General features: G+C 44.4%; 1 protein-coding gene across 14 annotated transcripts in view; it reads left to right on the top strand.

Moving 5' to 3' along the window:
- The window catches only part of PPIP5K1 (diphosphoinositol pentakisphosphate kinase 1), a 1,113,174-nt gene that overhangs the window by 634,012 nt on the left and 453,943 nt on the right, over positions 1–25,219 (top strand). For all 14 annotated transcript variants that reach the window (XM_069625171.1, XM_069625166.1, XM_069625170.1 and 11 more), the window contains exons 18-19: positions 8,316–8,457; positions 15,947–16,170. In XM_069625171.1, coding sequence (XP_069481272.1) covers positions 8,316–8,457; positions 15,947–16,170 — 366 coding nt within the window. The remainder of the gene's footprint in view (positions 1–8,315; positions 8,458–15,946; positions 16,171–25,219) is intronic.

Raw genomic sequence — 25,219 nt, 5'->3', positions numbered from 1 at the left:
TTAAAGGGCATCAAACATGACCCTTTGCCTCTGGGCAACGTTTCCAAAATGTTTCACACACACTGGGACCACTGCACGCTTTGACCACAAACAAAATCCTTTGAAATTGTTCTGGTAAGCAACATGGATCGCAATGGCCTGAACCACACACCTCCCTTGGAGACACTGATTGCCTTTGGTTGTTTCCTGATACTTTCCCCACCTGTCTAACTATAACCTCCAGTTATTGCACCAATTGTAATATGCTTTGTGTTGTGCCACTTACTGTGTGCTCTCTGTTGTCTTCCTAATGCGCTGCTTAAAAAAAAAAGAAACCAATTCAAAAACTCTTTTTAGTGCTTTCTGGCAAACTCGAATTCAGGCGTGCTTTCCAATGTGTTAATGATCTTTGCATCTGGGCATTTCCAGCGCTGCTCATTGCTTTTGTCTGCTTGGCCGCCTGGGGAAATTCTACTGTTGCATGGTGCTTCAAACGCTCTTCCCCTGCTATCCTCTGATTTCCCCAGTCCCTTTTATGGCACTCTCCATCTCTATTCTAATTGCTTCTCCATCACCTATCCTCCCTCTCTCACGAAGTCTGGAAGGAAGAAACCAATCCTGTTCTGACCATAGCAGACATCTACATCAGTGCCTCCTCCAGACAGTCTATCACTGATAATCTCTTTGCTGTTCCCTCCTCTGACTTATGGACTCACCATACGGTCTCTGCATTCTCCCCTTTCTCTTCCTCACCCATCACTTGTGGCACCACATGGGAAGTGAAGGAAGGAAGAAACTAGAACCCAATCTAGTTCAGGGTGTGCTCACGTATGGCTCTCCTATGGAGCTGCAATTCAATGTACTGTTAATTTTGTGTCCATATTCCATATGTTAAAAAGGAAGAAAACTTCTTTTGAAAAAATCAATGCGACTATTTGTAATATGGCAAAGCATTTCAGACCGAGTCGACTTCAGGGCTAGGGCACGGTCTACATTGATACTTGTTCACAGTATTTACAGTATTGTAGTCAACTTACATGGTTCAAAAGATTTCAAAGCATAAATCTGAATTCAATAACAAGTATAAACCAACACATTTCAAAAATGGAGAATGTTCAATTGCAAAAAGAATTCCCAACGTACCGTGTTCAATTGTGTTCAGTCAGCGAGATAAATTAAGATCCGAAATCCATGTTAGTGAAAACTATTTTAGGTCCCACTCTCATGATATACCAATGCATATTTGGTCGTGTTTAATGTTACCTGATAACATGGCCGTGTGGCCAAAGTTCTAATATATATCTGAAAAACATTAAAAGTGGATTCAAATCATCAGAATGTCAAAATGTACATGGCTAATTGCTCTATGACTACAGTGGCAATTTGTGCCTACCTGGTGACACTATCTATGTCGTTTGGTCAATTTTTCTATATGGAATGAAAGTGTCAATAAGTAAGTTCTTGTTGGGGAGAATTCTCCGAAATGTGCTAATTCCCTTCTACCCTAGAGACCCCCCAGCTCTTTTTGCTAGATTTTAGGACTTTTAATTTCTTACCTGGAGAGAGTGAGACCCTGCTCCCACTCTCTCGTGTTTTTCTGTGATTTGGACTCTGTGTTTCGTTTTGACATTTGAGTCTGACAAACTCCATAGGCATCATCTTTGCATTGTGTCACACAGCACCTTTAGTGCAGTGACACAGAGAAGTCTCTTAGATTTCCCAAAGGTTTAAATACCTTCTCTTTGATAAACTACTGTTTCCAAGAGCAGTGAAGTGAAATTGACTTTACTTACATTTGTAACTTTCTAGACCCAGCACACACTATCTTACAATAGGGTGCTGGAAGGGTTACTTAGTATCCCCTTTGTCTAGTTTCTCAAGTAATATTTTGATGTTACCCTTTCTACAATTAACAGCTGGTGGCAGTGGTTTACTTTTTCCTACCATTGTGTGTTTTTACCGCGGGCTGCAATTGCAGCTGCAGTCAAGACACCCATGGGTGCCCATTTTGTAAAAATGGCCCAGGTCTTCTTTTTTTGCCATTTCTTGTTGGAAAGGTCCTTCTTGAGATTTACTCTGGGCGCCAAACCAGGTCTGGTCCCTTTTGTTAGTTTTGTCTTTGGCGGGATTCACTGGTGAAACCCATGTCCGGCAGGGGCAGGAAGTGCCTGAAACTCCCTGTGTTTAAGCTCCTTGGTTACAGGAATGCACCCAAAGGTGATTGGCCGGCTGTCTGTCTTTGGAGGAGTGCTGTGTGAGTGACAGCTAGGCTGCGAATGAATGGGAGAAACCTGCATAAAAGGTGAGGGTTTTTGCTTAGAAGGCAGAGTTGACCACTAGTCGAAGAAATCCGAAGAAGAACTTGGAAGAGACGCTTGCAACAACTCCTGGACCGTTAGGTTGCCCGGTGAAGCCCTACTGCAATGCTAAACTTCTCCCCTTAGGTTGGTGGGACCAATCAACCCAACATCACTTTGCAAACCCTTTGCCCCCTAATACACAACATCCTGGCGCCTGCAAACTACACCAACCTAGATGTGGATAAACTTGCTGACCTCTACAATAAAACTCTTGTATCAGCCATAGACACCATCACTCCTATCAAACTTACCAAAGCTAAACCAGCAGCCCACCTGAACAAATGGTTCACTCCTGAGCTCAAAATCCTGCGGAATGCCAAACGCATGGCAGAAGCCACTTGGAGAAAAACCCCTAACCCGGCCAACAGAACGTAATTCACAGCAGCATCCACCCCCTATAAAACTTCCAGCCTCTGAGCCAAAAAAGAGACCTATGACAACCGAATTGACAATGCCAAATCAAGAACAAAGGAGCTCTTCACTATCCTATGGGAACTAGAGTCCCCCTCACCACCTTCAGAAACCTGTGTGAAAAATGCAGACTGGTGCGAGAGAATCCAAAACGCATTGGCAGACAAAATTGCCATGCTACAATCTGAAATCGACCTGCAAATGTCCAGCCTAGGCATAAGAGCAAACCCTCTACCATCACCTAATACTAAAACTCCCACCTGTCCTCCCTTCTCTATCACCCCTGTCTCAATGAAAGAAGTGGAAAGCATCATAAAAGGCCTCAAACCTTCCAGACGCCAAGGGGACTCCTGCCCAGCTTCCATCATTCAGGAAGGTGCCAAAGATTTGGCCCCATTCATTACAGCCTTAATCAACGCCTCCTTCAAAACAAGCTCAGTCCCTAGTAGCCTCAAGGAGGCTTGGGTCATGCCTCTTCTAAAAAAAAAAAAACGAATATAAACCCCAACATCCCCACCAATTTCAGGCCCAACACCACTGTTCCCTATATCCTGAAGATCTTAGAGTGGCTTATCTGCAAATTCAGAAGCACCTGGAAGAGAACAACCTCTTGGGCTTGAGACAATCTGGTTTTAGGCCAAGGCACAGAACAGACACAGCCCTTCTGGACCTAAAAGTCCAGATGAACGAGGCAAAGGACAAGGGAAATCTTGCTATTCTCCTGCTGCTTGACCTCTCAGCAGCCTTCGACCTCGTAGACCACCAGATCCTCACGGAGCATCTGACAGCCTCAGCTGCATTCTCTAGCCAGGCGACTGCCTGGGTCCAATCTTTCCTAGTGGACCGATCCACACAGGTCTTCTCACCTGGGGCCTCAGCCCACCCCATCCCCATCCTATGTGGCGTCCCACAAGCTTTGTGCATCTCGCCGACTTCATACAATATCTTCACAAAGCTATTGTTCGACCGCCTGGACAACTTGGGTGTCACATACACTAATTATGCTGACGATACCCAGGTTCTCATTTCCCTATCAAGATGCTATGAACGGGACTCCACACGGATTAACAACCTCTACCAGGAAATCCAAGCCTGGATGGCAGAGCATGGCTTATTCCTGAACAACGAGAAAACCAAACTCCTCCTCGTCAGCTCCCAACCTCGGCTAAACAAACTAGACCCCTGTTACGCCTAACACAACATAGGTGGTAACCTAATCACAGTGGCCAAAGAAATGGAAACCCTAGGGGTTTACTTGGATGCCACTCTCTAGCTCAGAAAACAAGTAAACGCCACAGCCTCCTCCACGGCTTACATTAGCAAGCTTGTTAATGCTTGCAAAGCCTTCCTCTCACCTGCCAGCTGCATTACTCTAGCCAGAGCGCTAGTGCTCTCAAAAATCAACTACTGCAATACTCTCTTTCTTGGCTCCACAGAGCGTAATCTGAACAAACTACAAGTGCTTCAGAACAATGCCCTCAGAGCAGCCTTGAGTATCCCGCAGCACTCCCACATTTCCAGCTTCAGGCAAGATGCCCACTGGCTCCCCGTTCTAGACAGAATCTCCTTAAGATCCCTCGTTATCGTCCACAAATGCCTCTCTAATGACGCCCCCAAGTACCTGGCAGACAAGTTCAACAAGCGCACATCAGTCAGACCTACCAGAATGCCTGTTCTCACTGCCTAGACATCCCTAAATTCACCCTAAAAACAAAAAGCAGCCGGAGCCAGCTTCCCAGTCCTCGCTGCCAAGCTGTAGAACACTATACCCATGAACCTTAGAGCTGAACCTTCCTTCTGGACGTTCAGAGCAAAAACAAAGTCCTGGCTCGCCAACAAAAATGCCCCCAATGTCTGACCTACTAACCAATGTGTCCACCACTTGACCACTCTGTAACCCGGTCATATGCACTTACTGTTACCTTTTTTATGTCCATAATCTGCTGTAACTTGCTCTAAGTCTGCGGCGCCCAGTTACCTCAGGGTTCGGCACGCGGCATAAATGAAGAAACTAAACTAAACCCCAAAGTGAGCTTGTCTGGACATCCTCTCGGAGCTGGCTGTACTTCCATTGCTGCTGCAGGAACCGATTGCCAGGGAGAGGAACACCAGATCGAGGGCATCGCTTTTAAGGTGGACCTGAGCTCCAGGAAGATCGTTCGGACTCCCATAAAGCAGGACTGACCAAGTCTGAGCCACCTCAACACACTGCTGGACCCCAGATGAGAGGAGAGTCCATTAAGGTATCGGAGAACCGCGGTGGTGCTGTTTGCGAGAGCCGTTAGGAGCTGAAACCGTGAAGTGCCGCTGATCTGAAGTTTGCCCATTGCAGCCGCCAACCTTCCATTCGTAGTGCAGGAGTCCCCAGATGTCCTCCCTCTTGTCCCCATGACTGAGGCTCAGGAACAAAGGCTCTGCAGACCTACACAGGAACAGAAGCCAGCTGGATCCAGTTTTCTTCAAACCAAAGGTACTGTAAAACTAAGGGGACTTAACCTCTTATCGTGTAGCCTTGCTAGCTCTCAGTTGAGACATGTCTTGGTTGCTCTTGCAGAGTTGCTTGCAGGTTTGTCCTCACAAACCTGCCAGCTTGTGGCCCCACAGTGATTTAATTTTCTACAAATATTTCTAAAACATTGTGCAAGACTATTTACCTACCTACAAGAAGTGCTTCAGCTCACCTAGACTTTTGCGCAACTAACATTGACTGTCCTAGTACCCTGAAAGTCTCTTCTACACTCTGACTTTGTGCTTTGCCTTTTCCCCAGGAAAGGGTTAATTTACTTTGCAGTGGAGGGGTTGAAAAGTACTTACCTACTTAAGAATATTGGTTAACCATTGTTTTCTCCTTCTAATACCTTTGCCTTTGACATCCCACTCAGTATTGTTCTAAATGTGCCAGTGATAAATCAATGTCCACAGTGTCCTAGTTATTTAATTCACCTGAGGGTGTAGGAAGTGTCAGTGTGCCATCCCAATGAGGGTCAACTGATTTAGTGAAACTGAGAGTGTGTATTTATTGAAGTATATTTTTTTATTAAATGATTGCTCCCTTCTAAGGAAGGCTTAACTTTGTTAACTGCATGCATCAAATTGGAGGGATGGTATTGTGCCGGGAATAGGGATTTGTGCTCAGACAGAAGAATTATTTCATCTGACCAGGTTTGGTCTACAATTTATAAGGCAGTACCTGTTGTATATGTTGGTGCAGCATTTTATGTATGGAAAAGGATTTTATTGGCATGGGAACACTCAAATATAGTTAATGATGGAATGCTGACAAAGCTAATTGAATTTAGGTGAAATTGTTTAAGTGTTTAAGGTTTTAATTAACCAAATACACTATAAATAAAATAAAAAATAAAAAAGAAGGCTTATTCAACTGACTGTTAAATTAATAATTGTTTAATCCAGTAACCTTGGGTGTGGTTATTTGAATAACTGTCACTGTGAAACTCTGTGTTACACCCCTACAGCTCACATTGACCCCTCTTGAGATAAGCCTGGCTGCTCAGTCACTCTACCAACTTGTGTAGTACAGACTTATACCAAAGGTTGGGTTAACTATTGCCAAGAGGACAAGGCTGGTGCACTCTCCCACAGGGTACTGCATACAATCTTGCCTAACACCCAGAATTGTCATTTATAAACAGAGACTTCCAAAGCATGCAGGAGGAGTGAAATATCCCAACTTTCAGATATATAAAAATGCCTTTATTTTAAAGCAATTGGCTTCATTTAACCACTATGTAAACCATCTTTGTGATTCTCCTACGTGGATCAATGTTGAGGCCAATATTTTTGCCCCACTTTCCCTTTCTGGCTTTCTAATGACCTCCACATGGCCTAACATTACTTCATCCCCTTCTCTACACTCTAAATCCATTTGGAACAAGCCCCCTGTCGGGTCCTTTTCCTTAACTGAATTGGGGGTTATTTTCTTTTGGTTTAATAAGTTCTGCTTTATTAAATCTAACACCAATATGATATGGCATTTATAACGCGCCTATACACAAGTGTTTCGAGGCGCGATGAGGCAAGGGAGGGGGAACAGGGGAAGACAGACAGCAATCCTGCCAGGCCAAGTGTCATTCAGATCACGCAAGTGCATGGGAAGGGGAAAGGGGGAAAGTGCAGTACATGGGATAATAGAATAAATAGCAATAGGTAAAAGGTAGGTCAGCAGGTGGCAAGTGCAAGGGTAAGTGCAGACTTAACCAATAACGTCTATAGATGGTACTCCTTGGGTATCGAGCTTGTTAAAAATGTGTTCCATAATACTATAGAAAAAAATCCTTTTGCACCGCTTTGTCAACAATTCAATATTCCTGAATCTGATCTCTTCTTTCATAGATCTCTTATCAATTCGTTATTCAAATCTTTGCCTACATTAACTCAAAAATCCCCCTCTCCCCAGTTTATAAACCTTCTATTAAAGCTGCCAAGTTAAACACCTTTTTAAACGATATTCAGTCTTCTAACCTGTTAAATTCCAGTGTTAGGCAATATAAACTAGAATGGAATTTCCAACCCACTCCAGAAATGTGGACTGACATTTGGAAATGATCTTTGTCGACGTCTTTAGCTGCTAATCTAACTGAAACTCGTTTTTCTATTTTACACTGCACATGTTTTACTCCAAGAATCGCAACAGTTATCATTAACTCATGCAGCAAGTGTTGGCCCTGGTCACTTGCCTAATGCTGATTTCTTTCATTTAATTTATGACTGAAAATGTGTACAATCTTATTGGACTAATATAGATATGCCTGCAAAAGATTTTTCATTTTCAGGAACCATTATCACTTTGTAATCTTATGATTTGTTCTATTGTTAATCCATATTTGCACCTGATTGAATCATCTAAGATTGTAATGTATGTATTAGTGTTACATTCCACAACATTACTTCTAATTGAAAAGACCCCTCCAAATTCTCTTAATACTTAGAGGAATTTCATCTGCTCTATTCATTGTATTGAAAATGGCATGCTTTTTCCGTTAACTGTTTGCAGAAATTTGATAAAAATTAGTATATTTGTATCCAATATCTCAATGATACTCAGAGATGGTGGTTTGCTATACAGCGCTGATATCACCATATATAGATATTGTTTGCCCTTCCCTTATCTTTCCTATTGTTTTCTGTCTTGTATGTCTCCCCTGTATGTCCTACTTTCACTTTGCAAAATGTAACCACCATCATTACATTCTGCATATTTAAACCTGTTCAATCAGTATTAATGCATTATAAAATGTGATGAGATTTTTCATGTAATATTGTTATTGTACTTTTAGTATGTCTAATAAAAATTATTAAACTAAAAAAAAGAAAAAAGGCAGCACAGGGTTAAGAACAGCAAAATTAATGGGGATCCATATGAACTATGGAGGGAAAGTTGCAAAAAGAGAAATCTTTCCTAACAGTAAGTCATTTGTTATTTTAGTCATCTGCATCTTCTTGTTACTCTAACGACAGAGTTTGCAGGTCTAGATGGATCTCTGAAATTATATTGACCTTTACAATGAGTTGCAGCTAACTGCGTTTCTGTTGTTTTCTGTATAGTTGACTCCGACAGGAAGCAGCTCTTTGGTAAACTCCATGACATGTATACAAAACCCTGTGAAAACATGTGACAGGGTGTTCTCCCTGATAGAGAGCCTCACGCTACAGATCCGAAAGATGTTGGAAGACCCCAAGTCTGCAGGTAAGCAGCAGTTCCATATACACAGGTAGATTGATTTATCTAATATAATTGCTCAACTTTAGAAATGTCATGTTCAAGTGATGCAGTAAGACGTTTTAGTTGGTAATTGAGTTGGACAGTGAGGAATAGTTTTTTTCATCCTGGGGCTTGAGGTCTGGCATTGCTAAGCATGAAGTTCCGATCCTTGGGTAACAGTGTAGTGTCATCCTCTGCTCTCAAAAAAGGCACAGGGGAGAGGACCTTGGGATCCTCGTCATACTGCTCCCAGGCCCATCCACCTCTTGCTTGGGGTTGATGTGATCTTTATCACCCCTACCTCCAGAGCCTTCCCTCCACACGCAGGGGAGTGACCTCCACCTCCCCCACAGCAGGGGCTCTGGTAGAAGCCATTTACCAGTCACTGCATCAGTCACGAAAGCGGGGGATCAACCCCCTTCACCGGGTGGCTGCTACTCATTCATGTGTTTTTGGGCCTATAATAAATAGAGTATTTTTATACTTGCCTCTCTAAATTGAATTATTGTGTGCTTCACTGTGTGGACTCATTGTGGACCCCTGACCCCACTCACTTTCTCCTGAGGCTAATCCTTAACCATTCTCTGCGCTTACCTTGATTGGATTTGGCCAACCTCTGAGTTCACCTGTTCGCTCTAACTGTCCATCAGGCCAGAGTCTAGAAATCCATCTGAACAGTTTGGGTTTTCAGATGCTGAGAATCCTTCCTGGGCCATCCTGATCCTCCCACTGAACTGATTACTGCAGACCTTCCTGCATTGTTGCTGAAATCTGCTCCCACCCGGAAGGATGTGTTGGGAACCCCCACCTCATATGCTTCTCCGAGTCATCCAGGATGGCCTCCAATGCCATCTCCGTGCTGGGATGGTTTCTGCTGGCTTGCTGCCTTCCTTTCTCTGCTGAGTTGCTGCAACTGTGCTGGTCAGATTCTTCTGTCCTTCTGGAGCCCTATCAATTGCGGCTTTTTCTCCTGCTTAGTAAGTCCCAATAGTAGAATGACTGATTGTTTTTTTTTGTGGCCTTACTGGTCCTCATTGGCTCCGGAATCCAGTCCCTGGGTGACTGGATCCGCCCCTTGCCCTGTAATAGAAAAGCTGTGTTTACTGGGTTGATTCACCCTCCTGGAACTTTATTTTCAGAAACATCGATAAAAGCCTCTGCCCTGGTGGGCTATTCCTCATGCTCCCCTTCGGGCTCCCTGTGGCCCGTAGTTGAAGATCTTTGCAGGTGTCTTTTGCGTTGGGGGTAAATCCTGCAGATCTGCATCTTGTCCTGGGGCCGCTTCTTCCACCTGGACCTGCATCTCTTCGAGGGGTCTTCGTTGGCATAGCCTGGGTTTGTTTTCTGCCAAGTCTGCACCTTTTGCCATGGCTTTTCACCCTTACACCAGAACACCCTACTTATTTTGTTTTTTTCTTTTGGAAACTTGAAAACTTACCTTAAACCTAGGGCTGGATCTATCAGGTAGCACCGGACAGTGACATTTCTCATGGCTTCCTTATGGGTCCCTGTAGTTTAGGTCCAAAGTCGAGAATTGTCCAGCTACTGATTTCCGTTGTGTTGCTCGGATATGCATCGTTACTTTGTTTCAGCTGTGGTTACTAGTGCATCATTTACTGCCCGAAGAATCTAAGGAGTCCAAGTGACTAGCACTACCGGTTTGATTAATTATGATCTGGCGTGGTTCTCCTGATTTTAACTGCTTCTATGAATTCCTGCTTACGCGGTTGTCGTTGAAATGCCTTGCTACTAAGTGTCACTGTTGAGACATGTTTATCTGCCTTTACGTGTGATGTAAGGAGGCATTAAGACTAGTACTGTAAGCCTCAGCTATTCTTGTCTCTGTGGGTTTATGTTCTGACGTGTAACTCCTTTTCTCCCCTGTTAGGCAGTTTTACATAAATTGCTGTCTGTGACAGAACTTGAAAATGCCCACCTTGGGTGACAGGGTTGTACCCCCCTAGATTTAGCCTGAACTACTCAAAGGTTTGATAGTATTGGCTGAGCAGCCAGGCTTAGTCCCGGAGGGATAGAGTATGTAGTGATTTATTGTATATACACTAAAGCTTTATAGGTAAATCAAGTGCGTACTATTCACGCAGTAATATCACAGTAGAATAAAAGGTATCGCGCTTTAAATCGCAAATGAAAAAAACACAACTACTGATATCAAAGTAGAACGCATTAGAAGAACTTGTGCAACTTCAGTTAACCCCTGCTTAACCAATCTTTACAATTCCAACCCTATACTAGGTAAGACACACAGAATCAAGGGGGGCACTGGGGGTCCGGTGACCAAAGGCTGAGGGGGAAGGAAGCAGGTAAGCAGTAGACAGAGCAGAGTCTATGCCGGTTTCTTCAAGTTTGCAGGTAAGTACCAGTTAGTTGATCAAGTTGGGGCTCCATGGGCGGTTATCCCAAATGAGACGCTGGGTGCCCTGGAAGGGGGGGTGCAAGTCACAGCTTAACTGCAGCCCTCCAAGAACACATGAACAATGCAGTGAGAACGAGGTAAGTACCTGGGCTCGGGACAGTACCCTTTCAATGAAGAATTTGGTGCAGCAGGTTGGTCCCTAAGGTGAGGTGACAGTTGTCCCTGGTTTGGGTGCCTTTGCCTAGGCGGCTGAAGAAGGAACTTCGGAGAGAACAGATGGGTGCACTCGAGTAGAGGGACGCTTGCCCAGTAGTGGATCTTCACGGCACTAGTGCATTGTAGCCTTTCAGAGTATTCGGGTCAGCGAGGGTTGGCGTCCGGTAGACTGCTATTTGATTCTCGGTCCACAACTCGGCTGAGGGACTGTCTAGGAGCGGAAAAGAGTCACTGTAGGCCCAGAACGATGCCCACCTAGTTCCAGCCGAAACCATGTTTTACAAGACGTTGCACTGCACAATGGCACAGGTCCCAGGATTTTGGGAGTTTGCAGCCCGAGAAGGTCAGAGCTCTTCGCTCATCCGTCTCCAACTCCCTCATGGTCAGCCGCTTCTCGAAGCAACGAGCTGGGGGTAGATCTCTCTCCGCAGCAGGGGCCTCCCTCTGGAACAGCCTTCCTGCCTCCCTGAAACTTGAGGAGAACCATCTCCGGTTCCGGAAGCACCTCAAAACCTTCCTCTTCGCTTCTGCCTTCTCTCTCCCTCTCCCCTGCTAAACCTGCTTAACTCCCCACTGAATTCAGCACTAAACCTGCATCTGGGCCTCTCTCAGCAACCTCGGTCCAGGGCCCAGCCACTCTCCACTTGCACTGCCTCCCTGGCTCCCCGCACTGTGGGACTGTCACTGTATCCCTACAGCCCCCTTCCCAGCACTTGCTCTGCACTTACCTCGCACTTGCCACCAGCTGGCCCTTTTTATTTATTATTTATTATTTTTTACGCTACTTACCTTGTACTGCACTTTCCCCCCCACCTCCTCCCCCTGCACTTCCTCCTTTTTCCCCTTACCTCCACACTTGCGCGATCTGAATGACACCTGGCCTAGTAGGATCGTTTGTCTGTCTTCCCCTTGTTTCCCCTCTCTCCCTGCCTCGTCGCGCCTTGAAACACTTGTGTATAGGCGCGTTACAAATACCATATCATATCATATCATATCATGGTGCAAAATGTAGGTGGTCTCAGTCCTGGGGGAGGAAGTCATCTTCAAGAGATCTTCCCTGTCGCTCGGAATTCAGGGTCTGGTCTTCAGAGGTCACTCAACGGCTCTGCCGGTCGCCTGGAAGTTGCTGGGAAGTCGTTCTATGAATTTGTCTTTGGGTCTTCAGTCCAGTGGCCGACTCAGAGTTTCAGCTCCAGGACCCTCGCCTTTTATGCAAGAAAACTGGCTGAGCCCACCTATCACCAGACAGGCTTCTCATGCAATTCTGGGGGGTGGTTGTCAAACGGTACATCCAGTTTCCCGGCACACACTGGTTCTAGGCAGGCACACTGCAGGACAAAGAAATGGGGCATTTCAGTAACCTACCCCACTTCCTGCCCTTTCAGGCACTCAGAGAGCCTTGGCGAGGTTTCCAATGGAAGCCTTTCAAAGACAATTCACTCATCAAGACCTCCCCACCCAGGCAGGTAGAAGAAGGCTCAAATAAGAACATGTCATCATGAGCCGGTCTTAAAAAGGTACTGCCACCATGTTAGGCAAATGGTGAACCTAGTGTCCCCTGTCGCATCTGCAAAGACAGCCTGAGACAAAAGTCCACAAAAAGTCGTGCAAAAAGGTACACTGCCACCAGCCTGTTAGATGAAGTTGCAACAGTAACTAAGTTACTGAAACAGTGTGAAAAGGGAGACAAGGTTTCTCCTCAGCACTCCACATAAGGTGGGGTGTGCTTATGTCACAAAATAAAATACAGGACGGACAAAAGGGTGTCTGTCCCCCCTGCCCTGATAACATGTGTTAACACAGGTAAGATCACAAGGAAAGCTCAAAAAGCTTTCAGCAACACTGCACAGAAAGTGCTGTGCGCTGCAATTAAAACATGTACTTTTTCATTGCTTTTCCTGTGGTATTGCTGACTTTGTTGACCTGTTGTTCTCGCAGCTTTTTATAGTACTATTTATCGTGTCTTGGAGGGAACAGCACTGTATTTTTTTTCCTACTCTTTTAATATTGTAATGTATTTGAAATGTTGTAAATAATAGCGTAAAATCCAAAAAGAAAAGCACTACAAAATAAGAATAAAATGTAGATGCCAGAAAACAGGGTGGAAAGCAGAACTCCATAAAAAAGTATCAAAAAGAGATTTAAAAAAAAGGGTTTCTCAGTTTAGAGTAAAAATAAAGTGTGTTGAAAAAAGGTTCCCATTCACTCAGGAGAATTAGATTTTTAAAAAACAAAGTCCTGGTAATATCCCCTACTAGCTCTGGATGTCTTTACTGTGTAGGGTGCGTTTGCATCACCCATGTTCCTATGTGCTGGAGGGGCTGGAATATTCTGTTCATTACTTGTATGGCAGCATGCGTCCTAATCAGGACTGTGTAAATGTAAAGTTTCACTACATGCATGTTCCCTTGCCCACGCCCGTTTAAACTATATGCATAGGAGCCATCAGTGGGTTGTGCCCCGCCTATTGGCATTTTGGGTGAGCACTCTCTTCATTGGCATTTGCTGTTTTTATGCATACACTAGCTGCTTCTTGTGTGTTGCCTAAAGTGCTTATTTTTAACTTGATAGATTTTAGTTACTTTATTAAAATGTTTGTTTTACGTATCAGTGTAAGGTGATTTCTTTGCTTACCTGTGGGAACTAGCTAATCATCCTACCAGCCCCCCTTCCTTTCTGAAGTGAATCCTGACTATTCTGTCATGTTCACCCCCTTTAGAGGAACTTGGCTTTCATAACCCCTTGGGGTTGCCATAATGGCAAGTTTTTTTATAGCCCTCCCTAACACATGGCCATTCATTCAGCGTTGCAGGCTCTGCGCTGAGCCCAGAAAAGAGCATAAGGCAAGGGTCTCCCGTACACCTTAATCCTCCTCCCTGGAAGGTGGTGAGTGAACACAAGCTGCAATTGGCCCATTGACCCCTGTGGGATACTAGATATTACGTTGGGACTTGAGGGTAATTGTGTTTCGGAGGCCTGTGAGCATCACTAAATGCCCACTAAGACTTTATGGAGGTGTGTAAACATTTCATGATGCTGTGAGAACCCTTTCTCTGTTTTTACTGTAGTTTGAAAAGTTATTGAGTACTTGTGTGTAAATATTTTTTACTTATTTCATAAACTCTACTTTATTATAAAGAAAGCTTCTGTTTTTTGGCTATTTATTTTTGCACTGTTTCCGAATTCATCCATACTTATTTTTAGTTAATATTTGTGCATGTGTCCATGTTTATTGGTTATTTAAAATGTTTCAAATGGACATTTTTCCACATTTATTCAACACATAAATGTGTTAAACTATTTTTCTATTTTTTTTCTCCATTTTTATAAATAAGTACAGATAGAAAACTGATTGATTTCTGCCTGTACTTCTGTTTTAAAATCTGTTAAAATGGATAACGGATGCCTCCGTTATCAATGATATATTTTACATATCTATTGTGTGGCCCACTTCTTATTGTGTAATTATGAAACATATGTACTGAGACTTTAAAGTAGATCATAACTTCTGGAGAATTGCCTTGGCTCCAGTCTATAGCTGCTGTAGGTATTTACCTGATAAATCTGTTTAGAGAGCTGAGGCCCCGTCTGAGTTTAAAGATGGGAAACTAAAACCACGTTTTGTAGCTAGATTAACCAAAGCTGAAGTGGTTAAAGCCACCTTGGAGTTTTGAGAAATTCTTAGAGGAAAAGGCATAGGGCGGTCATCTCGCTCCAGCTTCTATCACAGCTTTTACTTCAACCCTAGGCCCTTCGGGAAATAGAGCAGGAGCCCCTCCTCAGAATTAGGGCTTTAGAGTTCCATTTTAAAACGTGTTGCTGATAGTAAAGGCCAGGACATGGAACTAAAATAATGAGGAGGGATTGCAGACAAAGAAAGGAAACAACCAAACTGTAGATAACAATATTGGAACTTGAAGCTGCTAAGCTGTTGGGTCACACTCCTTCCCTGACATTGAATAACCTCTGGATTTTCTCATAATCTTATCCTAGGTTTCCAAAGGAGGTGGCATGCATGAGTTGGCAATTGTTTTCTTGGTTGACTTGTTTTGAAATGGGTTGCAGGGTGCATGGCATAATAGTGAAAGAGCTGGCTGTGTCTCTTATGAATGAGTAGACTCACCAAAAGTGGTTCTGAAGCGATTCTGCAGTTGGTTGATGAAGAGCAAGAGGTGTCTGAAAGCCGGAACAAAGTCGTACATCTTTGAGGCATGACCAGTGTGGTCAGGCTAGTGTACGGGTGCGATTGTATCACTGAATTACATAAGCATTTTGCTGATTCCGAGGTTGGGGCTCGAAGAAGGTAGCCATACAGTAGCTGCTGATTTGTGGGGTTCTGCATGGACAAGGGGGCTCCCCATTCTCCTCAGTAGTCTTAAGAGAGCAAGAAGCATAGACAGGGTTCAGTCATGCGTGCATCCAAACGGTCGCCAGAAATAAAGCTGGAAGTTTCGTGGGGTGGTAATAGACTATTGGAACCCGGACCGAAATTCAGGGAGAGTGGCAGAATAAGATCCAGGCAGGGTCCAACATTACGATACCTCAAAAACACAATTAAAAAATAATATAAACAAGATATGTATAGTTGTTGCTGTGCAAAGAACGCTGGAAAAGAGGGCTAGAAGTGTGACATGCACTCTTGTCTGTATAGTAGTTGCAGAATACAGGAGCATACGTCAGCTGTGGATAGAGGTTTGCAGGGGTGGAAGGGACTATTCTTTCTCACCCTTTGCACAATGCGTAGCCTCTAACTTGTGCTTTAATGAACTGCTAAAATCCCAGGAAAGTCTGTTCACGGTGTGGTATAATGTACTGGGCCTTTCTGATTGTGTCTAATGCAGACTTGAATGTATTTTGTTTTTTTCTCTTCCTTCTTTGGCTCAGATCTGCAGCTTTACCACAGTGAGACCCTAGAGTTGATGTTGCAGCGCTGGAGCAAGCTAGAGCGAGATTTCCGGATGAAGAATGGCCGCTATGACATCAGCAAGATCCCAGACATCTACGACTGTGTCAAGTACGACGTGCAGCACAATAGTGCCCTGAAGCTGGAGGGGACAGAAGAACTCTTTAAACTCTCTAAAGCTCTGGCCGATATCATCATTCCCCAGGTAGCACTTTCTGTGACACGTCCACCTAGTATCTGTCTTTCTTTGCATGAAATTGAGATTGTAGAGGAGGCTTTGGTATTTAAAGCAGACTTCTTTTGAAATATTGTTTGTGTATTAAGCATTGCTAAATTATCAGAGGCCACCATCACCCTGAAAAAGGAGCCTAACTCCTCTAGTGAGTTTCGCAACAGTTTTGTGTTTTCCCGGTGTAAGAAACCAGAAGGTGTCTCACCTGCTAGTCCCTGGGGATCTGTCCTCCAGGTGGCCAAGACACGGACATCGCTTTTGGATCCAGTTCCTGGAGACAGACCAGTGCGGGAGGATCACCTGGATGGAGCCTCTTCGGGTATTGGGACACCGGATGGTGATACGCATTATCCCCTTCCCTGTAACACCTTTTCCCCATGCTACCAGGTAGAATACTTAGGAACTCAACTCCCCCTACCCCCAACACAAAAACATTCTCACGGACAGCTCACTGTGAGAGAAAATGCACTAACACTCGAGCTGTATACCTGACATGTCCCAATACAATGGTCAGGCAATTACTACTGACCATTAAACACACCTGACTTCCATTAACCTTCCCCACACGGATAAAGGGCGGAGCATGGGAGCCCACCCTAAGCAGGGCAAAGCACAAGAGTAAGCAGCAGTTCCAAGATGGCAGTTTAATACAATGCGAAAGACGGCAAAACCGAAGGGGAACTCAAGGAGGCAAGTGCCCTTGACCTTTTAAATGAAAGACCATTACTTTCATGAACCTTCGAGAATAGGAAATGTAAGACCATGAATCAAGGCTAAAGAATTCTGCATTGTGTGTTGTAGGTACCCGGGGCTCTCCCGCGTCGACAGTCAAGGCGGGGAGAATACTTTACCACCGTGGTACTGTCCTTGGCTCCTACAACAAAGTAGCGCCAGTGAGCTGGGGAGACTGATATCAGACCGGTCTGTGTTGAAGCCAAACTTGCAAGCAGCAACATTGTATAGTGAAAGTTGAAGAGAACAGTGTATGAAGCGTATGTGGCAAATGCTAAAGAGTGATCAGGAATCGTGATATCGAAGTGGTCCTGCAATGGGTAAGGCAAAACCCTGTGCACATTCGAAAGTCTCTGATAGTAATAGCATAAAGAAAGTTGACAAAGTGGATGAAGTTGGTCCGAGCCTGGCGGAAGGAGACTAATTGTGTTAAAAGGGATCTGAGCCCAGCTGATGGGGATCCGATTTGACTAGTGAATCGCCAGAGAAATTAAGTACTTCTGAAAGAAGAGACTTTGAAAGACAAAGAGGCTTGGGCATGGAAGGTCCTGATGCTAAAGATTGAACTGTATCCTCTTGCTAGAGGTGCTAGAGACTGTGCTAAACTCTAGTGTACCGCCTTGTCCTGTGCTGAAACGTGGGGGAGGACAGCGGCATGAACATCCTGACTGATCATTTTGCGAGTACTTTTCTGTTTCCTAACACCATTTCCCACACTATTTGTATTTAGAAGCAAGGATTGGCAATAGGTTTATTAGTATAGGCCCTTTTATTTTGAAAAGACACCACTACGACTGCGTTATTATTTGATATTAATCAGTCCAATGATGGTAGCTTGCTCCCATCGGGTGATCTAGGATTAGATAGTTTTCAACCCTTTTCTGAAGTTCAATAAACACTCTTGAACTGTGGTCACTTGTCTGTCTTACTGTTGATACCATGCCTTCCTTACACCGGGTGCTGGACTTGTAGACAATCGGGTAGTTGTAATTCTACTGTTGCTATTGCTTGATGGCAGCATCTTACTTGAGGCAGAACCAAGTACTGATGTTTCCCTTCTGTGGCCATGTATCTGAGTTTTATGGAGCCCTTAAAGAGCAACTTCCATGGGGAAAAAACACAATCCTTAACACACCTGCCAAATCCCACTGGGGATGCAATCTGCTTTTAAGTCCCCGGGAGGAGAAATGTATTTCTGACATTGCTTAAGAGCATGGCATTTTATTTGCCTTTTCCAAAGCTTAGTGTTACTGCCTCCTGGATCGCCCCCTTCTACTGAAGTCCCCCTGTGTGCAACCTTTATTCTGGTATGCTGCCCGAAGTAGCCCATAGGGCTACCTGCGCGGGGTGGTTTTGGTCCCAGGGTGATTCTCTCACCCTGAAAGCATGTTGAGGAGTAGCCTAGTGTCAGCAGTGATCAAAACTAGATGGCACCTTTTTCTGTATTTGCAGTCTAGTGCACCTAAATGGTTGCCATTCGGGTACTGATCTATTTTTTAATCCCTCCTTCCTTTGTGGCCTGCTTTGTCTAGGTGTACTGTGAGGCATGGGCAAAATGCCAGTTTTGCTGGCGTAGGTTTATCCTGAACTCACAAGGGCAGCTTTGGTTGTGGTTTAAACTTGTGTATACTGTTTTAAAGTGCTCCAGACGTCCCAGTCTACATCCACTGTGAGAGTGGCTCTGTTTTTGGCGGTTTGTAGTGCACACCTGATTGTCTGGCCGCAAAACCTTTGTGTGCTGCCTTTGATGTGATTGGTGGGCTGGCTGAGGACAGCCCCTGAGTGAAGGTGCGGGAAGCATTGTGTGCATTCCTCTGATCCATTCCTGATCCTTACCTGAAGACTGCTGCTGAGAGCGCTGGCTGGGCCTCAGTCGCTGGGCCCAGGATCCTTTGCCCTGTGCAACTTTTTTCTCCTTGCTGATGGAATCCCATCTACGGCTCTTCCTTCCCTGTGCGTTCTGGATCCCTGGTACCGTCCTTCAAGCCTAGAGGTCTGCAGCTTTTGATTTCAGACTACTGATTGCACCAGCCCTAGTCAGCATAGCCAATGGTGTGAGATCATGACAATCAGTCCAAAACATCTGGAGAGCCACAGGTTGCCATCCCATGTTCTAGCCTAGGTGACCCAGGTTGGCTTGTACATCTATGTAGCTTGGTGCCGCTCCTTCCTGCTGCACTGTTGTATGTTAGATCTCCTTTGCAATTTTTGCTGGACTCTTGGATTTTTTTAGCTGTCTCCTGAGTGAGGGGACCCTTTTTCCCATTCACCCATTCTTTTACTATGTATATGGAGACCCTTGTTCGTTACTTTTGTGCTTTATTTTTATGAAGTCATGTTTTCTTTCATATTTCCTAAGGCATCTGTAATTTACTTTTGTAGCACGCAGCACCTTTTGTGCAGTGCTACTGGGAGCCCTTTGACAGGACTGGACTGGGAACCAAAAGAGGCCCTGGAAATAATTTTAAAAGTGGCCCAGTATTACACATTTTCAGAAAATCCAACCCTTTTACTGTGAGAAAATGTGAAAATAAAATGGGTTACCACACAAAAGAGGCCCTAGTCTGTCAAAATAAAAGGGCCTATACTAAAAAACCAATTGCCAATCCTTACTTCTAAATACAAATAGTGTGGGAAACAATGTTATGCAAAATAAATGTGTTTAAGAAATGATATGTCCGGATATTCAAGCCGTTGGCTTCCCTTCCCCACGTTTTCAGCACGATACAAGGCAGCAGACTCAAGCTTAGCACACACTCTGGCTTCTCTAGCACGAGGATGCAGTACAAATCTTCAATATCATGGCCTTCTGTACCAAAGGATCTTTGTCATTCAAAGTCTTATTTCAGAGCGCCTGATGCAACATGACAAACTCTTCTTAGGATTTCAAATATACATCTTCTCAGGTGATTACTGTTCACCCCAGGTCCCCCTCCACCGGACTGAGACCCACTGACACAAAACCTTCAATTGGTCTCCCTCTGCCGGGCTCTGACCAACTCTTCTTTATCAAACTTTTTCTACTTCATCAAAATCGAAGACTTTCGACTGCGCAGGATTTTGCTTGACCAGTTGCAGAACCACTTTGATTCACAATATATTTCTCCCTTTTACTTTTGCCACTTGTCAGCAGGATACCTTACAGAGACCTTTGATTGTGCACCAACTTGGTGCCGGACCACTCTGCCAAATATATTATCTCTTGCTTTAAAGTTCAGTCGCTCATCAGCATTTTAACTTTACTTGCGTCTCTTACCACACACGTTTTAACAATCTTTGTTCCAGCGCTTTCCATACAATGTAGCTGCTTGCAACCTTGGCTTCAACACAGACCAGTCTTGTATTGGTCTCACCAAATCACTAACTGTGTTGATTTAACTGATGCTGCTTTGTTCTTGTCCAAGGATGGTACCACGGCAGCTGGTGATTCTCCCCTCCTTGATTATTGACGTGGGGGTGCCCTGGGTATGTCCAACACACTATGCAGCATTCTTCAGCCTGGTTTCCTGGTCTTTTTTTTGAAATTATTTTTTACATCTTTATTTACAATTTTCAAACAAATACAACAAGAAAAGGATAAAAGCATTATAAAGATGATCACATGAAGTATTTTCCAAAATAATGAATTAAAAATGAGCATCAAATAAGAAATACAATGACAGAGTAAACAAATCAATAAGAAATAATCATTAAACAAAGATACTCGCATAGTAAAATGACCCAAAATCCATAAAACAACCACAGATAAAACAAACTAATAGACAACCAAACAAAAAAATAAAAAATAAACAACAAACAATCCACACCAAACAAACAAACCATCAACCAAATACACTCATACCTCACTTCCATCATCTTGTGTTATATCACCATACAAATCAGTAAAAGGTTTCCACAAAAAACAATATTCTTTTTCTTTACCCTGCTTCTTGGATAGAATCAAGTCATATTCGGACAATATAATCAGATCATTAATCCAGTCCTCTATATTTGGCTTTTTTCTAGACTTCCATGATTTGTTTCACTGCCACTACTAACACCTTATCTATCCAACACCTATATAAACGGGTTGTCAAACAACAACAACCTCTCTTTGCCAACAATAAAACCTGAAAGGGCCCTCTCGGAAAGGATATTGACAAAGTAACGTTTAATCTATCCAGTTTCCTGGTCTTATGCTTTCTATCCTCGAGGTTTCGGGAGAGTAACGGTTCCTTGTAGAAAAGGTCAAGGTAGCTGCCCTCCTTGCGATCCCCTTCGGTTTTGCTGTCTTTTCGCTCTCGTTCAGCTGCCATCTCGAAACTGCTTTTTCCAAGTGTGCTTTGCCTCGCTCAGAGTGTGCTCTCATACTCTGCTTTTTTTCCGTGTGGGGAAGCTTAATGAAAGTCAGGTGTGTGTGATGGTCAGTAATTGCCTGAGCAGTCGGGTATACTGCTCGGGTGTTAGTCTGTTTTCTCTCATAGTGGGCTGTCCGTGAGAAAATGTTGGTGTTGTAAAGGGATAGAGAGAGTAGAGTTCCTAAATACCTATCTGGTAGGATGGGGTAAAGGTGTTACAGGGAAGAGGATACCGCGTCTCACCATCCGGTGTCTCACTCCCACTCCCTGAAGACTCAAATCCCAGGTGATCCTCCAGCACTGTTCCTTCTCCAGGAACTGGATCCAAAGGTGATGGCCATGTCCTGGCCACCTGGAGGACAGATCCCTGGAGACTAGTGGGTGAGACACCTCCTGGTTTCTCACAGTAGAAGGATACTTTTTATCCTTTTTTATATTTTCTATTGTGAGATCAGCACATGTGGAATGCTGGGAGGTTACATAGTCTCCCCTTTCTCACTGCTCCTGTAACATTTATGTTACAGTGACATACATACCTGAATGGCTGGTGGCAGTGGACATGGTCTACAGACTTTTGTGCTATTATTACCCACAGGATGTTTTCACAGCCCCGGTAATGCACAGAAAGTTCACCATTGACTAAAATGGTGGCTTCTTTCACCATTTCTTTTGTGCGTGTCCTTTCTTGGTTCTTCTGCCGTCCTGGTTGGGGGAGGGCCTGGTATGACTCTTGTCTATGGTGGGAATCCCTCGGAAAGCCTGCAACGGCTCCATAGTGTCTGTGAAGACAAGAAATGAGGGAAGAGTCTGAAACCCTGCGTCCCTTTGTCTTCTGGCTTGCCTGCCTGGATCCACTTCCAACTGGGAGGCTGGCTGTCCTGAAAGGACAGCCACCCCAAAGATTGAATGTAGCATGAGTACTGATTGGCTGGATTCCTGGATAAATGGCCTGGTTCTGGAAGCTGAAGACAAGGCGACCACTGGAACAGAAGAACCAAAGATGAAGACAACTAGGGACGCCTGCATGCCCTTACAGTACCGGTAGAAGCCTACTGAAGTGACTGCTGCTGTCTTGACCATGTTTTCTAATTGACAGGCAAGCCCTGAAGAAGACGACTTCCTCCCATGGACTAGTGCGCATAATCAGTCCCAAAGAGACCTGCAATTTCAGCCATCGCACGACATGCTGCAACCTTCCTGGGCTGCAAACAACCAATACTCTGGGACTGGTGACCACCTTGCAGTGCATAGTCTTCCAAAGAGCAAATCTTCCTGAAGGTTTTGGACTCTTGCTGGACCTCCAGAAGCAAGATTATACTCCTCAAAATCCCCTCACCTGAGTGCTTGACCGAGCAAGCGAGGCGAATCGATCGGACGAGAACATTTCTTCACTGGTGTCACTGAAAAGGTGCCAAATCCGCTTTGGAGCATGAAGAATACTTTGATGGTAGTCCCCCTCTCTCAGCTGCTGCTGTGAAATCCCATCCAGGGTCCCTTCTTTCGTCACCACGGCCAAGGAACAGGAGACTGTGTCTTCAGCTGCTACTGTGCGAAGGCATCCAGATTCACCCTCATCACTCCTCAGGTACTGTTGACTCATGGTAATACTTACCTAGAGTGATTTTGTTGCTCCTCTGTGGCTAGGGGTGTAATTTGTGTAGTTGGGAGTTAACCCATCTATGTTCGCCCTGGCCTAACACTCCCTGGAACGCATGCAGGGAGCCTTCTCTGAAGTCCCTGAACCCTTTTAGCAACAAGAACCTTTACTTAACTGCTACCTACACAAGATTTCCCACTTTTGCCTGCCTTTGGACCTCGAGTCTGACCCTGGAAAAGACTCAGAACTAAATGGGGCAGGAATCTTAAAGCCTAGGCTCTGTAAAAATACCTTGGGCCCTCAAAAGGGATAAAGAAACAGAAATTACACATGGTGTTCCAGGTGATACAATTGAATCATCAACATCCATACGATACCTTGGAATTATATTTAGCACATCGATTTGAGAATGGCCCTGGCACTAGGACTTGATATGCAGAATGACCATGTATGCCTTGCAAGGCGCAAAACTGCAGAACGATTAGGGGAAATTTTCTGTGCGCCCCATTCTATTAATTTACTTGAATAAAGTGCTGCCGGCAATCACATTTGGCGCGGAAGCGGCATGGAACCTCGACTCCAAACTTTGGGAGGCACCAGAAGGCCTTTTTTGGCAAAAGGTGCTCAAACTGCCACGCTATGTTTCAATGGCGAACCTGCGACATGAACTGGCCATACATTCTCTACTCAGTACAGTAGTTTGGAAATCATGTGGAGCACTGCGAAAAATGAGACAAAATCCTACGCTACCTGCATATAACATTTTCAAAGCTAGCGCACTTAAGAGTGTAGGCCAACAAAGTAGATAAAATCTTGGCAACTGCAGACATAAAGAAAGAGTCGCTTCAGGTTAATCCGCAATTAGTAAAGAAACGACTCCAAACATGGAGTTCGATCTTAAATTTAGAGAAAAGAGCCACATTACATAGCACAATCTATCTTGAAATTACAGTAAATGGTTTAGATGCACAACCAAAATATTTACTAAAATGTCCATCTCATCAACATCGCAATCAATTTCTGTGGCTTCGGCTAAATGCACTGAAAACAAAAGATATGCAGTGGTTAAGGCGAGAGAGGGAAACTAAAGACAATCTCTGTAGACACTGCAAAAAAGAAACCAAATCATTACAACTTCTGATCACAGTATGTCCATCAATCTCAAATCAAAGGTTGTGTCACGTTAGGTTCTCATTTCTGCAAAATGGAAACTCGGACGAATGTTGGAATCGGGTGATTTCAGGTCACAACACGAAAATAACCTGTGCAATGATTGATTTCATAGACGCAATACTGAAGGAAACCTAAAGATCAACAGAACACAATGATAATGAACCCACATAAAGGTGGAAACAAAGTATCGATTGATTGTGTGCTGCGCCGGCCAATGTAAGGGAAGGGTCATCGCGATCTGAAAGATGATGGGATTCTTTGATGTAACATTGTAATGAAAATTTGTATAAACTAAAGATTACAATAAAAAAAAGTTTTTAGTAACCTCCTATGTCCGTCCCCTTTCCTCCATAATGTGTGGGGTGTTCCTCCTTAGGCACGAGACCAGAACAATTTTTCTCCCAAAAAAAAGGGCATTTCCCCTTTAAAGTCTAGGCGCAGATATGGATGGGACCACACCCCCATAGCCCCGCCCTCTGGCGCCTGGCTCCAGACCCCTATTTTCGCACTGACTGGACAGGACCTTCGTCCTGCAGGATCCCGGAAGTTTGCAAATTTTTCAGCTTTTCCCGCTGCATTTTTTTATTATTACAACCAGCCTCCAGTGCCTCGCCTGCCCAGGCGCATGTTGGCTCAAGCAGGCTTCAGCAGTTGTGCCTACCCAGGAGTTGTTTCCCTGTGTCTGATTCGCATACCCTCTGTCTACAGTGTTTAGGAGTGGGTCACTGTTGTGAAGATTGCGTGGCCTGCCACACCCTTATACCACGCTCGAAGAACTGGTATTGAAGAACTGTTTCTCCAGCATGGGGTCTGGCATGGATTCACATCCTCATGAATATTCCCCGTCGTCAGGCTGGGAATCCTCGGTAAAGAAAAAATCAGTATCAGTTTCGTTTCTGATCTGTCTTTCTTAGTAGTAACCAATCACTGATCTCTGGGTCATACTGCCCCCAGCCAATGACTGCCATCTCCCTAAGCCCCGCCTCTGGCAGCCATCTCCAGATTTTTACTGCACGCTCAAGTGTTGGGAGTCCTCGTGTTTAGCTCTTGAGTTTTTTTACTGTGTTTTCACGTTTTTTCAGGAGAATTTCTAATTTTTTCGGTTTAATCGAGCCTCAAGCTCCACCGTTTCTACTTCCGATAACGGGGACCCGTTTCGGAATTCTTCTATGCCCCTCAAGGG

The sequence above is a fragment of the Ambystoma mexicanum genome, chromosome 11 (genome assembly GCF_040938575.1).
Source record: "Ambystoma mexicanum isolate Mex_15411 chromosome 11, UKY_AmexF1_1, whole genome shotgun sequence".
In the NCBI taxonomy this organism is placed as follows: Eukaryota; Metazoa; Chordata; class Amphibia; order Caudata; family Ambystomatidae; genus Ambystoma; species Ambystoma mexicanum.
This window is presented reverse-complemented; position numbering and strand designations above follow the sequence as displayed.